The sequence below is a fragment of the Chelon labrosus genome, assembly GCF_963514085.1.
Source record: "Chelon labrosus genome assembly, chromosome: 16".
Classification (NCBI taxonomy): Eukaryota; Metazoa; Chordata; class Actinopteri; order Mugiliformes; family Mugilidae; genus Chelon; species Chelon labrosus.
The window spans coordinates 15,117,960-15,133,977 of NC_140349.1; the positions used below are offsets into that span (position 1 = coordinate 15,117,960).

Sequence of the window (16,018 nt, forward strand, 5' to 3'; positions counted from 1 at the left end):
CTTTTTAAAATAATCTGTTGATCATTATCCTGATTTATTTTAGTTTGCTCTATAGAATGTCAGACACGAACACTGATTTTGTACAGATTAAACCACATAAAATGTGTTTGTAGTACCCGTTAGAGGTGGTCGAAAGTGGATTTTGTTACATTTGGACAGATCCAGGCCACTAAGCTAACCGCTTCTGGCTTTATCTTTGTATTTAATGTCGTGGGAGTGGCATTTATGATCATTTAACCTTCAGTAATAAAGGCAACAAGCATATTTCCTAAAATGGGAATCTGTTGTTACGATGAGTTGAGTTGTGAGTAACTTGAAAAAAAAATGGTGTGTGCAGTTGTGTACTTTATGTTCTCGCGTTTGTGTGTGAGCATGCGACATCCCAGACAGTATCATCGCTCTAATAAGGATCACACACGCTGCTCTACATCTCTCTAATCACCACTCCGCTTCATTTTCTTGCAACCCAAAGCCACAACCGAGCATTTCTCTCCGTGTCTGCCTTTGTCTTGCTCGCTTTTACTCTCTTTCACTATTATAGTTGAAATGAGCTCTCTCTGCCTTTTCCTCTCCATCTGTCATGCCCACATCCATTGTCATATATTCACAGACTGATGTGAATTTGCATCCTTTCTCCTCTTGCACTTCAGCTCATTTGTGTTTCTTCATCGACATCTGTCTTCCACGGTTGCTTAGCTTCATTTGATCTCTCCGATTCTCTCTATCTGTCATCATCTGGTGGTTTGTTATCGCCAGCCAGTGAGCTGCGAAGGGCAGCAGCAGTAATCGCTAGCGCGGGCTCAGTTTCTCTGAAGGTTCCCAGAGAGAATCAAACCCACAACTTTATCAGTGATCCTGCTTCATCTCTGATCTCACGGACCAGTTGCACTCCTATTGCGGGGTTTTCTTATCTGCCTCTTTTTAATGAACGCTGACAACGTGATCGTCATCCTAAAACATTTCTAAAGTTAGTATTTTTATCTGTGAAGCACTGCCACAGTGTTTCCACTGATATATTTTCTTACCCCATATCTACTGATAAATATTGCAGTTTTGTTATGTATGTGTTTGAGACTGATTGACAGGAAAAAAACACTTTTATTATTCATTGGAAAGCAAATCTCTTTAAATGTTTTTTTTGGTATCGGCTATCTTCTGCTGAAGGCTGGCTCATGTCGCATGCTGGTTTCTTGATTTTGCCCTTACATGACTCACCTGCATGATGCTCCGGCTTTGTTATCTTCCCAGAAAATGATCTTTCTTCAAATTCTCCAGGGGTTGTTCGGTACTTCTCTGCAAACATCATCCATAGTCTTCAAAGCTTTCTCCTTTTTTTTTTTTTGTAGAAGTCCTCTCCGATTTATACTACCATGACCGAGCTTTTAAAAAGATGTCGAAAAAGCTCAATTTTATGTCATCATACCTTAGAACCATCTTCTTCTTTGTCGAGGGACACTCGAGTATAATGGAGCTGGCAATAGTTTATTTACTTATCCTATTAGGCAGGATGTCAGCTGTTTTATAGACTTCCTGATCTAGCTGGTAGAATCACACATTATTTAACTTAAACTCACTTGCGACACTTTGACTGCACTCAGGGGACCTTCAGTTACCGAATACCTACACAAGTAATAATTTAGGTCTGTCGATAAAAAGGGGCTTAATAATTATGTAAACAATTGTACAGATTTCACGTCACGTTTTATTGGTCTCTGTTGTCTTTGCTGCCTTGAGAGACAATAAAACAATAAAAAATAAAAACATCCAACTACCTTGAACACCTTGCAGACAGAGTGCAAATATTTCACTATGTTGGTTAGAAATACACAATAACAGACCATAGATGAAGCGAATACTCCTGCTAATATAAATTAATTATGCTAAGCTAATGGATTTCAACATTTGTATTGTATATTTATAATTAATGCAATGTCTCATTTAGGATAGATACCTGATGACCTCTGATTAAACGTTATATTTGAAGCAAGCTTTTATTTCAGCTGCAGAGCCAGCACGAAAAAGTGCCAGTGAATGGCATCACACTGTCATGCCCTGCAGCGACATATAAAAACTGACATCTGCATGTAGCGCCGTTTCCGCTCTGCTTCATCCAACACTTACTATCATTTTTAATCTATTTTATGACTAGTGTGTCACCACAATGTCAACACTGTCATCTTGCTCCTCTGGCCCTGTAATAATCCATAAAGATTAAGAGCTTACTTCCTGATAGGGGAAGTGGAGTCGGAGTGGATACACCTAGGGCAAAGGCTGTGTGACATGATGTCATGAAGGCATTAACCATGAAGAGGCTCATGATGGCCTCACCATCATATTGTGACAGTTGGGATGGCAGTTGGATTTTATAGCTGAGGAAATGAGCTGATAATGTGTCCTCCTGGTGTTACGCTGACGTGTGATTGAGTGAATGATATCAGACTTCATTAATGAATCATTTACATCAAATAATCACAGATAATGAGGTCTATCACAGTAATGGGTATCACTGTATCTGAAAGCACTAAATGTAACTGGACTGGGAAGTTTGTCAGTGTATAAGCAATAGTTATTGCTGATGTAAGTTCAAACCAAACCTGACAAAAGTTTCTGGAATGGTAAAACTGGTCTTTCTCATCTCAGAGTTGTGTTTGTTTAGTGTATTGACTCTGTGTGTGTCGTTTTGTGTGCGTTGGCTCTGATGGCTTGCTTTGTTTCAACAGCAATCACCTGACACTATCCCTGGACCAAGCACTGGACCCGCAGTACACAAGGTAAGGAAAGCACACACCTAGAAGTGATCTCATCCTTTAAGTTTTGCTGCGAAGCAAATGTTTGTTTAGCCCCAAATACAGATGACATCAGTGGGGATATCACCTTGGGCTTTTTCCAAGTTAGTTTGCCGCTGTAATGTGAGCTGGCAAATATTTTAGTTCTGCACTAAAGACCGGAGGGCTTGAATATTTCACATGGGTAGTTTTTCCTTCTTCACTGAAAACATCAGCTAAAAAAAAAGTAAAAAAGTTACGAAATCAACATCTGCGCTAAAGGCACTGCTTGTTTAGAACAGTATCCGTCACTCTTGTGCCAAAATCTTTCTGTCTGCTCCTTCTGCACTGCGTTGATTATATGTCATCAGCTTTTATTTTATATCTTGACACAATAGATGTTGCTATCTCTATGTCTGATTAGAGGCTGTTTACATAGACGCAAAATAAAAGGATCTGATAAGACAAATGCGTTTATATTTGCCAAATCTGAAAAAGCAACTGGACGCGAGACGGAAACAGAAAGTTTTCAACAGTGCTGCATACTTTGATCCCTTCCTTGTTCATCTTTTCAAACGCTCCTTTTGTTTTATTACCACCGTTTGGTTACGGCTGTGTTTCTGAACCCTGACGCAAACTCTTTGTATCACCTCACGTGCATTTGTTCATTGGCTCACACATTTACATGGTTATTATGCTGTTTGAACAAGTCTTCAAATGGTTTACCTCTCTCAATCTGATTAAAAATTCCTTCCGAGCAGGGCAGCCTGTGTTGACTGAGGTGGTTACATTATCGTTAGGCTGCTATTCTGATTATTAGTGGAATACTCGTGCCCATGTGATGTGGTACTCAAAGCCGAGCAACTATCCGATGAGCAACTGCACAGGTATTTTGGAAAGGAAGCCGTAAGTTTGATCTAAACATGTTCAAATGTCCCTAACCTCAGTTTTTGTTACAATACATTATTTTACGCAACCTTTGTGATCAACAATTACAGCAATTAATGGTTTATGTGAGATTGTTAATCATTAACCAGCTCAAACCTTGACTCACTTGCTTAGTCATTTTGTTTTATTTGCAAAACCCTTAACGACAGACAATGCCTATCAAAGGTCGACAGACCACAATGTGTGTATTCAAATTTGAGGGCTGGTGTTGTGAGCCTGGTTGATCATGGTCTCAGTGTAATAAAGGGACGACTTCAACGGCTGGCAGTTGAATTTTATTGTTGAGGAGTTGCACTGCATTTTTTCTGTTGCCTTGTTGATGAGTGGTTGAATGAGCATGTTCTATTAACTCCATTATTAAACCATTTATGTCAGATAATAAACCGTGCCATCACTGACAGAGATTATACTCTGTGTTATTAACTGTTTCTGAATAAAGTATAGCCTGGAGTAAAGTATTCTAAAAACAACCAACCAATCAAAGCGCAAAATTATGTGACATTTGCTTTAAACGCTGTCAACTGTTTGTTCTTTAAAGTTTTTGCACTATCAATATCTCTTACAACAGAAATTAAAGTGGAATCCAAACGCCTCTCGTCTCTGATGGCAGCCATTTTGTTAATAAAATAAAATCAACTCAACATAGATCAGATGAAGTGTATGACTAGGTTCCTGTTACTCTTCTGTCCATTACTGCATGAAGCCGGCCCAAACTGATGAAACTGATTAATTCAGAGCAGAGTGAATCCAGTCGGAAATCCCCCTATTAAAATTTTGTGGGTGGAGGAACTTTAGTTTGGTTTCCACACAGACAGTGTGGTGCTGACATTTTTCCAGAGGAAGAAAAATGTCATTGGTTGGTTTTTGTTGTCGTGCACAACTTAGTGACTGTTCTTTTTGCGAAAAACCTCATAGAACCTAAAAGACATGAAGAGAGTCTGATGTTGTAACCCACTTCAGTGAAGCTTTGTCTGCTGCTACAGCACGTAAAGAAAACTCTGAATGGGATACAGCAAGCAGCACATGTAAACTAATTGAAATATGGTCTTATTTACAGTAGTGTCAATATCCAGACTATTGCAGAGCGTGCAGACATGGCCAATGTTTCATTCCTCAGAGGAAGTGAAATCGAGCTGTCCTCCTGAACCAGTCAATGACAGCTAGCAGCGTGCAGCCACATTAGCTCTCTGTATTCTAATATTCATAAGACGTTTGTCATTTTAATTGCATTTATTTTGAAATAATGGCACTAAATGTGTTTTTGTGTGTCTGTCAGTCTTGTTCCCAGAGTTTTCCATGTGCCGGCCGCTCTGTGAGGAATGCCTTCCTCTCTCATGGACCGTACCCGGCTAAAGACAAGATACACCTGGCCAGAATCATACGGTACACTTGTCTTTGTCTATTTGTGTGTCTGTGTGCAGGTCTGAATCAATGGGTCCAGTGAAGCATATACACTGATTCACCAGTCACTGTTGAGTCTCGCTTCTGATTGGCCGGTGAAGCTGACGTAGATATTATGTAGTAGAGCACAGTCTTGGATGGTCTGGGAATATATGCACTCTAATGCAGTATACTGTGCATGTAGTTCATCCTGATGCCTGTAAAAACCATCTGGACACAAATATAAATAGAATAAACCCACACCACACACACACCACACACACACACACAGTTTATCCTGGGGGAAAGCAGACGGAAAGTGTCTAGTGTTTCGGAGGAAAAGGCTTACAGAGAACTAATGAATAATCAATGGTTATTGATTAAATAAAAAAAAAAAAAAAAGACAAGCCTTGTGCCAAGGAAGAAGTGTGCGTGCGTTTGTGCATCATGCATCACAGCACTGTGTAGCCGTACTTGTGTGCTGAAAATGCGTGTGTTTTAACAGGCGTAGCTATGTGGGAGTGGAGCTGGTGCAGTGGCTGTGCGAGCAGTGTGTGTATGTGCGCTGTCGGACTACTGCTGTGCGTGTCTGGCAGGTGCTGCTGGAGCTGGGAGTCCTGCTGTCTGGTAAGACACACACACACACACACACACTCCCACACACCTCCACACAGACACACACACACACACACACTAACATGCCCAGAGTTTGGACTGTGCTTTAACATTTACAGTCACCATCCGGCGAGCTCAGCAGCAATCTATGCATGTCTAAAGATACAAGCAATTTACTTGAGAGGTTAATTTACTACCTCATTCACTTGCTAAGCACATGAACTTGGTTTTAATTAAGATCTCGTCTAGTTGGCATATTGGCTATATCTATATCCCTGAGATTAACTTTCCACAAGGTAAAATTACACTGAAACTGGGAATCGGTACGCTGGGTATCTGAGCCCAGCCCCTCAATAATCTCAGTAATTATTTGGCCCCAAAATATCCTCCCTCATTATTTATCTGTAGCCATGTTAACAGCATTTTACTACACACTGGCAGAGAGTTAATTAATCTAATCTCAGCACACCGACAGTGCCTAGCTATGAATGGAGCAGTAAAAAAAAAATGATTGTGTCGCATCATTCATGTTTATAAAGACGGGTGTTCAAAGGCAGTTAATGTTCCTTCATGCTCAGATGTAGTTCATTGGTCTGGCTAATCCACAATACCTCATACGAAGAGTTTATCTGGGTTTATGGGCGCTCTTTCTCTGAAAGTTTCTCTAGAGACATTCACTTATTCTTGTCAGTGTTTCTTAGAGCGATTCATAGTTATTCCAGTGAATCACATTTGTTAACATCAGTACTTATCCAAACTCAAATCCTTATGGGCTTCAGTGGCCTTCGTTCACTTGTTTAAAACGGTTAGCAGTCGTTATGAGATGTAACTAACACAGCAACCCGAAGTATACTTTGTTTGTGTCTGTTTATTTTCTCCAGTTGACCAGCGGGTGGTGTTTTCAGACTCCAACTCTTACTATCAGTTCAGCTTTGAGGAGTGCGACTCTTCCTCCTGTGAATTTCGCTCCAATGAAGGGGAGTGGCCAGAGGCTGTTAAGCTCCTCCTACAACTCGCCCCGTACGTCCAGTTTCGCTCTGGAGGTGGAGCCAGTAGTCCGTAAGTGTCCAACCAAATTGACGCTGTAGTATTGATGCTGCAATGGATGGATGCATGAATGAGTGGGTTAATAGTAGGCTAATGAGAATTAGTCCTTAAATGTAATTTGGTTCATTCAAAACAGAACTTACATGTACGGTTTGTTTATAGTTTAGTCTGTTTTGGGTTAATAAATGAATATCTGCAGCTTTTGATACTTTTGAATTCAGAAAGAATATTTTGTTCTCCTTCTAAGTTTCAATGGCAGGATCTTTAATGAATAAAGACAGCCTTCTCTGTCACATAATGGCTGCAAAATCATAGTTGATTATGAATGTGACTCAGTTGTGAAGCGCTACATGATCTCAACTGACCTGAAGTGGAAGCTCGTTGCTCGCGTAAAATTTTAAAGTCGAAGTGACAGGCTTCCAGTTTAGATTTGTTATTGAGGTCAATTGTCTGTCTGATGACTTGCTGTGAAAAGGGACAAGTGACTGTGTTTGATTTGTTGGAAGTGCTGCACCCTTGAAAGTGCATTTCTGTCATTGCAGCACAAAATGCACACACTCTCTAAGATCTTCCTCAAATCCCAGCGAGGAACCTAATCTCCTTTCAGTGTTTTAAATCCTCAATCTGCTTATGTGAGAGGCGCATTCATCTGCCAGCGCAAACACCTCCACATCCACATAGGAAACACACTCAAAATGTACACATACACACACACACACACACAAAAAAAAAGAAAACGACCCATGATTTGATCACTCGCATACACGAGATGAGCTCTGACGCACATGCACTCAAACATGCAGAGTGGTGTCAGCCAGAGTTCCCTGCTTTGCCGCTCCTGTGTGCGGGGTTCCTGCTGAGGCTGCTACTGAACTCAATCTGTCACTCAGAGAAAGAGAAAGTCAGAGAGACTGGTGTGTGTGTGTGCGGAGTGGGGTGGTAATGAAAAATAGAGTATATATGGAGAGTAAAGGAACAAGAGTGCGCATCAACATGTTCTTATGTGTGTCGTCTTCAAAGGGTGTATTTACAGACACCAGGGAGAGAACACGACAGCGAGGGGAACTCACTGTCATACCCAGTAATATAAATCTCATGTATTAACTGTACGTTCTTCTGTCTTCTCCGTCTATTACTTAATATACATTACAGTGGTATGACACGTATACTTAAAAGCAAGCTGGCAGGCTGCGGAGGAATGATTGAAAAAGATGGCAGTTATTGATATGCAACGTGGAAACCTTACTTTCTAACTAATTTTATCTGGGAGGCTTTTTATTCTCATCTGGTTTTACCAGTTAGTCCTGCTGTGACGGCTGAAAGCTCGAAAAGAAGAAGCACAATATACATGACAAGGAGGTCTGCATGTATCTTTCATGCTCTCATATAAAGGGATGTACTTTAAACATGTATGATAAGAATTAATATAGATGTATAAAACGCTGTATTGACTCGGATAGTTTGTAGGTTTTTAGTTCAAAATACCACTGAAAAACTGAAGCTGTTTCACTTTCACAGATTAGACATCAATGAGATTTTGCATTCAGCATTCTCACTCTGTCACTTTGATTCCGCCACTTTCTGAGTCTACCTCTCTTGACTGTCGCTCCATTTCTCTGCAGGCATCCTCTCTCTTTCTCTCCATCTCACGCCCTCCCTCCTTCCCTGCCTCTCTATCTCTCTGTAGAGGAGCATACTTGTAGCTGTGTGGGAAAATACCTCCACTAGCAGCCACAAAGGGATTTGATGCATGCTCCTCACCAATTATGACTCTCCTCTCGCATTGCTTTATCTAATGAGGTAAACACTGAGTTGATACGGGTAACTTAATATATACGATAAGGCTGCATTGCCTGATTGTTTAGCTCGCCAGCTAGTGGTTGGTGCTTCGGTAAAACCAAAAAAGAATATGTCACTAATTAAATGGGCTTGCTGCATAATATAAAGAATATGTTTATTCATTTGCATGATAATTAGATTCGTGTCAACACTGCTCGCATGGCTTAAAGGAGCTCTCTGCAACATTTGCTACCTGTGTGATGATTTACCAGATCACTATGACTTGTCACTTGGCAAGGACATAGCACCTTGAGTCAAATATAAATGTCTCTCCATCTCATTTCAGTCCGGTTTCATCTGAATTGTTGTTTTCGACAAGACAGTCTCTCTCTGTCTCGTTCTCTCTCTTCCAATTTGCCTCGAAATTTGCATGGAGTACATGTTGCCCTTTAAAGGAACAGTACCCAGAGAATACTATTGCTAGAAGGTGTCCCGGCAACTGTGAATTTAAAGTCTAGTTGCTGTCAAGTTTGTCTTTATCGGAGTGTGGACTGATCATGGAGAAGCTAATTTTTGCACATGAACTTCCTAACATCTAATGTACTAAACCTTGTAGCTTTATAGGTTTTAACACTGTACATGAATTGCACATGAATTCCATATACGCACAAAACACAAGACACAGACACAGAAGCACAATAAACTATGCAGCAAATTAATTAAAATATTTAAACTGAATATTACATTGTTCTTTTTATGCTTTGCGTCACTAAAGCAACCCAATGCAGTGTTAGCCTTATGCTGCTGAACTCCGTGACAGTGTTGGAAAAAAGGAAAGATATCAAACTACTGCAGGTTATTGCACAAACCTACATACTTCCTCTGTTCTTCTCACATTATGCTATATATTATACACCACACATTATCTATATACATGCTTTGTTGTTCGGTGTAGTTGGAAGCGGAGTCGGTCAATAACCATTAAATTGTCAGTTTCCCCTCCTTTGAAATACTGTGTTCTCCGCATTGTGCAGGAGGAGCAGAATTGCCAGGAGCTAAAATATGACACCTTTGCTTGGGAGTAGAAAATGGACCTGCTTGCTTTGCATAGTGCTCTGGTCCTAGAAAATCCATTGCTCTTTGTGTTTTAAAAGAAAAGGGTGAAAAGCCGGACTCGGCAGTTTATTTAAGGAGCATTAGCTTGAAAGGAGGGCAAATGGAATCCATCCTCCATTAATCACACTGTCTGCATAATGGCACGAGCTTTTAATTCTTTGTTTAACTGGCAACATTCACATGTGCATATAGTGGACTAAGTTATGCAATTTACATTTTACTTGCTCACGGCTCTTTTTGGGAAACCAAGAAATATCACAGAACACGACTGCATCTCTGCGGCATTTGTCTTTGACGTGGTCTGAACAGGGAGGCGGCACAGCCATCAGCCTCGGTAATCCTCTATCAATACAGCTATGTGCTGCTTAATGATTGGTGACACGCCTCCTACTGTGCCTCTTTTTCCAGCTCCGGTACATTTAGGCTCATGGTGAGTCACCAGATTACCAACAGTGCACTGGCTAGAAAAAGGCTTAATGACCCTGATGGGAATAAATTTAGCATGATGGCTCAGAATAGACTTTTGTTCCCTGATCTTCAAATGGACTTTTATGAAGCAACAAACATTTATGTGTGTTTTTAAAAAAATGCAGTTAGAACTTGATGTTTTGTCCTTTCTCTACCAGCTCTGTCGTAAGAACGAGCTATTTTATTTCAAAGGACACTATAAATATAGTAGAAAACTAACCGTAAAAAATATTCTTACATTACTTCCAGGCATCTGATGGTCTACCTGTGTCTGTCTTTTGCCATCTGTGCAAGAGCAGATAGCTGAAGTGTCAGGCTGAGGGCAATGTGTTATCACTGTGTCTCCTGCTTCTGCATCTATCATGTCCTTATCAGATTACAGTGCATGCACGCACACACACACATGGTTGCACAGGGCTTCATCTTCTTTCCTCTACAACTGTTACTAGTACCACTGGGATCTCTTGATATAATCCAAATTGTATGCAAATGCGTGTGTGTGTGTGTTGAGCCAGGGTGAGGCAGTCAGTGTGTGGGAGACCAATCCAAACACTGGTTTTGTAAGAGAACATATCAGATGAGGGGCCCTCGGACACAGTCTGCCGACACTGAAGGCATATTCCACAACCTTGTATTATTGCTGTGGGAATAAAACTGACTTTGCTCCCAAAACAACCACCTGTTTATTCAGCGCACACAAGTCAAACACAAATACATTCACAGATGCACTCAGGCTTGGATAAAACGCTGGCAAAGAGCTTCACATCTGTATACGTTCTGAACACACGTACGCACAGCCACTGCAGCGCCACGCACACATGCACTGAGCTTCACTCACATCAATAGCAGGGTGTGTCTGGGAGCTATTTTACATGAAACCACATGAAAGAGGCAAGGGGGGGTGGTGGGTTGAGGAGGGTGGATGCTTGGTACAAAGACATGTAAGCAGTGAAGAACTAGAAAGCCAGATGGGAGGGACAGTCAAACGGGCAGATACAAATTTGCTGAATATAAAATATTCACGCAGGAAATTTATTCATTGACTGTATGTTTATTCTGCTCATGTTTGCGGTGAATGATATGTGGAGTTTTCAATTCATCAATCAAAACGTCAGACTGTGGAGAAAAATGCTTATCATAATTTCCTGGTTTGCCCGAGAAGCAGCGCATTGCAAAAACAAATTGAGGAAAAAACAGCAGATGTTTACATGCTGCCATGTTAAAACCTGGAAGTGCATGTCATTTTCAGTAAGTTAAGGACCACCATGGGTAATAAGCTCCAGGAGACATTTAGATGTTTGCAGGCTGTAATTCTTTTCTCATTATACCAGGGGGCAGTGTAGAGGGGGCCGCAGCTGTGCAGGGAACTTTTCCCTCTCTGGAGGTGTGACATTAGAATAACCTGCTCTCATCAGTGGCAAATAAATCTGTGCCTGTCTCTCCAAGGTCTGAGGAAGACTCTGAAGGCAACAGGGACATCTGCAGTGAGATCCTTCAGATGAAAGCTCTCGAGAGGCTCACGTCCACGGTCAGTGAACCTGAGATGGAGAAAATACGGTGTCATAGACTTAGACTTAGATTAGACTTTATTGATCCAGAAGGGAAATTGCTTGGTCACAGTTGCTCAGTTGCACATAAAAATATAAAATAAACCACTAAGATATAGAAATAGAAATAAAATACTATAATGTAAGCATGTAATGAGATAAAAATATTAATCCCAGTAAAGATTTGTTTGATCCTGATCTGTGTCGTGTTGTACCACCTTCCACTTTTTTCCTCCATCAGGTACAAAGTGAATTGGCGGCTGCTCTCGCCCGTAAGACTCGCAAAGCTTGTAAGTAGACATCTGGTTGGAGTGAGTGTTGTTTCGAAAAGAAGTAGACAAATGATTGAGATGGTACTAACGTGCCGCTGTTCGTTATCGGTTGCAGTATCAGAGCAGGACTCTGAGACAACAGAGACGAGGAACCAGGAGCCGAGCACGCCCAGCGAGGAGAGCAGTCCGGTAATATACTCACACACACTACAGCAATGTCCCTGTCAAGTTTCTTTATCCCGCCTCCTGAGCCTTTAGTTCATTTTCACAATCTTCTAAAGGATTCAGTTCATCACTTATGTCCCTGAGAGAGTTCACACTTCCAGTTAATAGAAATATTAATCAAACATTAGAGAGTGACATTATCTAGAAGACTTATGGCAGGATGATTCTGGCAGCCTCTCTTCATATGCGGCGTCAAAAGCAATTATATCTTTTTAGCCAGCAGCAGCCTTTTAGGTGTGCAATACACCTCTGATATGTTGCTCAAACACTTGCACAGCACTTGTTAATTTAACATCCGCTTGCAAACATAAACTTAAAATCTAGAGGGTATGTGCACGTTGCTCTGCGGCCCAGCTTCATCACCTCAAACACTGATTGATTGTACCGTCCAGCATAACATAATAATTGGGTCGTTCTTATTACCTTACCACATTGCACTCTTTTAAAGGCCACAGAGTACAATGTATGTCGAGGTGCACAAATGACTGAATGTAGAAAACGGGGTCAGACCAGAGTGCAGAGGGAGGCCTGTTTGTTTTCTGTTCCCATCGCTGTACAGTCAAAACCTCTTTTTCTCCATCAATTATTCATTCTGTGATTGCACCAGAGAGATGAGGGGAGAGGAGGAGAACAGCGACAGGAGAATCCTTTGAACACAATTACACATATAGTAATATATTAATCAGTGGTGCACACATGTTTGGCTTGTAACCCCTTAAGACAAAGAAAGGCTTTTTGTCGCATTCTGTAGTATTTGAATAATTTTTTTAGAGGCCTGAAATAAAATCATCTGGAAAGGAGTCACATATTAATGTCAACTAAATTTATTTTCTTTTGACATCACTAATCCTTTCATAATTGTGTCCCCTGGATCCAAGGCTTTGCTCCATTGTGGGATCAGTGTCTCCTTAGAAAACAATCAGAAGCTTCAGTTCATATTTATAATATAGCTTTTAGCTGTAGTAATTTATTTGACGACATGTAATGTATTTTAAGTATACTGAAAAGTCTTCTTCAGTGAATTTAGCTACTTTAGAATAAAACCACCATTTAAACACAGCCTCTCCCCTCTCTCTTTTCTCTTCTGTATCTAACTGATACTAACACATTAAACTGGTATTGCTGTTAATATGTTAGGTAAAATCAATAATGAGGCATCATTAAAGTTAATTTCAACTGCTAATGAATATAAGTAAGACTTTAGATTGATCCTGCAATCCCGTACGGGGGGTTGATGACCACTGCAGGATTAGAGTGGTAGCTCTAGGATGTACGTTAATTGATGCTGTTCTAACCAAAAGGAAGACGATAAACCACATACAATTACAAAATTACAAAAGATAACACAATCAACTCAGAGGCTCACTCTCCTCTGTGATCCTTGATCTACTAAGTACATGCAAAACAATGTGAACAGTGCCAATATTCTGCTAATTCCAGTTTCCTGAAATGAACTGCAGTCTTATTTACTTTCAATTATCCTTTATCCTCGTGAAAGTTTCGACTTGTCGTGAGCTCAGTCTCGAGAAGGATCAAAGAAAAAGTAAGGATGCAATGGGAGAGAAAAGAGGAACTAGACAGAGACAGTACAAACACACAGACAGGTTTATCTTAGTTCATTCTGCATCTAGGACAGGAAGCTGAAAACGGGTTTACAGGAAACGACAAGGGACACAGGACCGTTGTGATATTATATCTGCGTATGTACGCGGCTATTCTACCAGATAAGAGTTGTCATCAGGGGGTGTTTTCCTAGTAAATAAGATGAATGATATTGTGCATGGGTGTTTGTTACCCTCTGCTGGAGCATGGTACCGTGGGATAGTTGAGCCCACAGGAAGGGTTACCCATTTCTCAGCCAAATGAAACATCTCTCTCTTCCAAGGAAAATAAACATACCAGGCTGCCCGCCACCAGTGATAACCATCATACTAGCTGCACTCCAGGGAGTACACACACTCAGTAATGTGTTCTGTTGTCAGGTCTATCCAAGGACAAAGCCATTTGTATCCTACAGCACTTTTAATGAAATATATTGGCTGCTTGTCTTTCCCTTTTTAGGGATTGCTGTTAAATCTTCCTATTCATAGACTTTTTAAATGACTCAGTTGGACTAGTCTCGACAATTGAGAGGAGGAGACAGACAGACACACACCCCGACACACACTCCTCTCGCACAGGCACCCACTCCCGCCCACTTCTACTATTAATCACACACACTCACTCTTACTCTGCTAGATCCTCTGACACAGAGTACTGACTGGGACAAAGAGAGAAGTTCAACAGATAGAAGGAATTACTGACTTTAATAGAAAGAACAAGAAACCAGATATTGCCATTTCTTCTTATTTTCCTCACATGGACACAGAGAGGCAACTGAGAACCTGTCATTGCATGTTTCTGGATTATGCCCAAACTGGTTTCCTTTGGATAACTTTTTTGATCTCTTTGAACTGACTTTGACGGTTTCCACCATGTCTTGGGACTGCGGGCTGAGATTTGTCTTCATCCCTCCTGTGTTGCAGCTGGGCGGTGGCAGTGGCGGCGGAGGGATGGGGAATGTGTGCGGACGTGAGGAGCTAACCAGCCGGCTGGGGCTGGAGGCAGTTCAGCGTCTGGCCAAGGACGGCTGCCGGCTTCTGCAGAACCACAACTACCGTCTACCCGACAGAAACCAGGCGGTTAGTAGAGTCTGTGATATACAGGCTTTGATGTCGTGAAATGTCATTAGACCATGCAGTGTGATGATGCTGATCTGTGAACTCTTACCATGTAATCTCCAGAGCGAGTTGTGGCTGTATGGTTAGTGTGAGTAGAGAGTAATGGACGTCATGCGGTAAATGTTGTCATTACTGTCGTCACTTTTAAGCATACACACACCTCAAGTCTTGAGTTACTCATGGATTCAGGTCAGAGAACATACAAGTAAATCCTCCTCATCAGCATCGTCCAGATGGGTGCTTCTGTGAAGCTAAAGAACGGGCACGCAAACTTTTCCAATGGGACTGCTCTTTTGTACATAATCTGGGTGCATGATCACACATCTATACAGTTGCATACACAAACTAAAGTTAACATTGCAGATGCACGTCACTGAGATCCCTTTAGATTAACAACCACCATCTCTCAAGCTCCTCTAATGTGGGTGTTAATAATGGCTTAGTGCGATTTGATCTTATGCTCTTTCTACTGTCTGTCAAGTAAGTACGTGTGTGCCAGCTTGCTGGCTAGAGCTTATAATCATTTGTGGGAGCTTGTATGTGTATGTTCATGCACTGCTGGTGCTGAGGCAGGCTGAGTCAGTGTGCGCTCATAATGAGAGGGGTGTTAGTGAAGCGTTGTACTGTATAATCCCACTCTACACTCCACCTGAGGGCAGGAAGCGAAGCAAATGCAGTCTGATTTCATTCTACGTCACGATGTGTGTTTTGGTAAAAGTCTACTGCATTGTGAGTTTAACTGAACTGAGCTTTAGGGATTTTAGAGTGTGCATAATTTCACTTTCGTTCCTCACAAACATGCACAAGTAAAAATGTATAACTGCGTTATGAAAATACAGAAAAATAGATTGTATTGTTAACGCAGAGTTGTAGTTGAAGGACATTTAACTAGTCTCCTACACATGCACTATACACAGAACTTTTGATGTATAAAACACCCATTTTGATTGACATAATTCTTATAATGTATACATATATATGTATACATTTAGAGGCATCCTAAGTGGTTTAAGTTGCACAAGGATAAACCTTTCCGGTGTAAGACCTTTTTAAACCTTAATATGATCACTGAACCTACATCTACTGTTAAATACATACAAATAATGACAATTTATTTTTTTGACTCTAATAAAAAA

General features: G+C 41.0%; 1 protein-coding gene across 1 annotated transcript in view; it reads left to right on the forward strand.

The window, feature by feature from the left end:
* Window positions 1–16,018, forward strand: part of rapgef5a (Rap guanine nucleotide exchange factor (GEF) 5a) — a gene marked incomplete at its 5' end in the record, with an annotated part of 41,791 nt that overhangs the window by 6,573 nt on the left and 19,200 nt on the right. Inside the window, 8 exons of the mRNA XM_084562628.1 lie at window positions 2,721–2,771; window positions 4,990–5,096; window positions 5,599–5,720; window positions 6,590–6,767; window positions 11,565–11,646; window positions 11,907–11,955; window positions 12,053–12,126; window positions 14,688–14,843. Of these exons, the coding sequence (XP_084418754.1) occupies window positions 2,721–2,771; window positions 4,990–5,096; window positions 5,599–5,720; window positions 6,590–6,767; window positions 11,565–11,646; window positions 11,907–11,955; window positions 12,053–12,126; window positions 14,688–14,843 (819 nt within the window). The remainder of the gene's footprint in view (window positions 1–2,720; window positions 2,772–4,989; window positions 5,097–5,598; window positions 5,721–6,589; window positions 6,768–11,564; window positions 11,647–11,906; window positions 11,956–12,052; window positions 12,127–14,687; window positions 14,844–16,018) is intronic.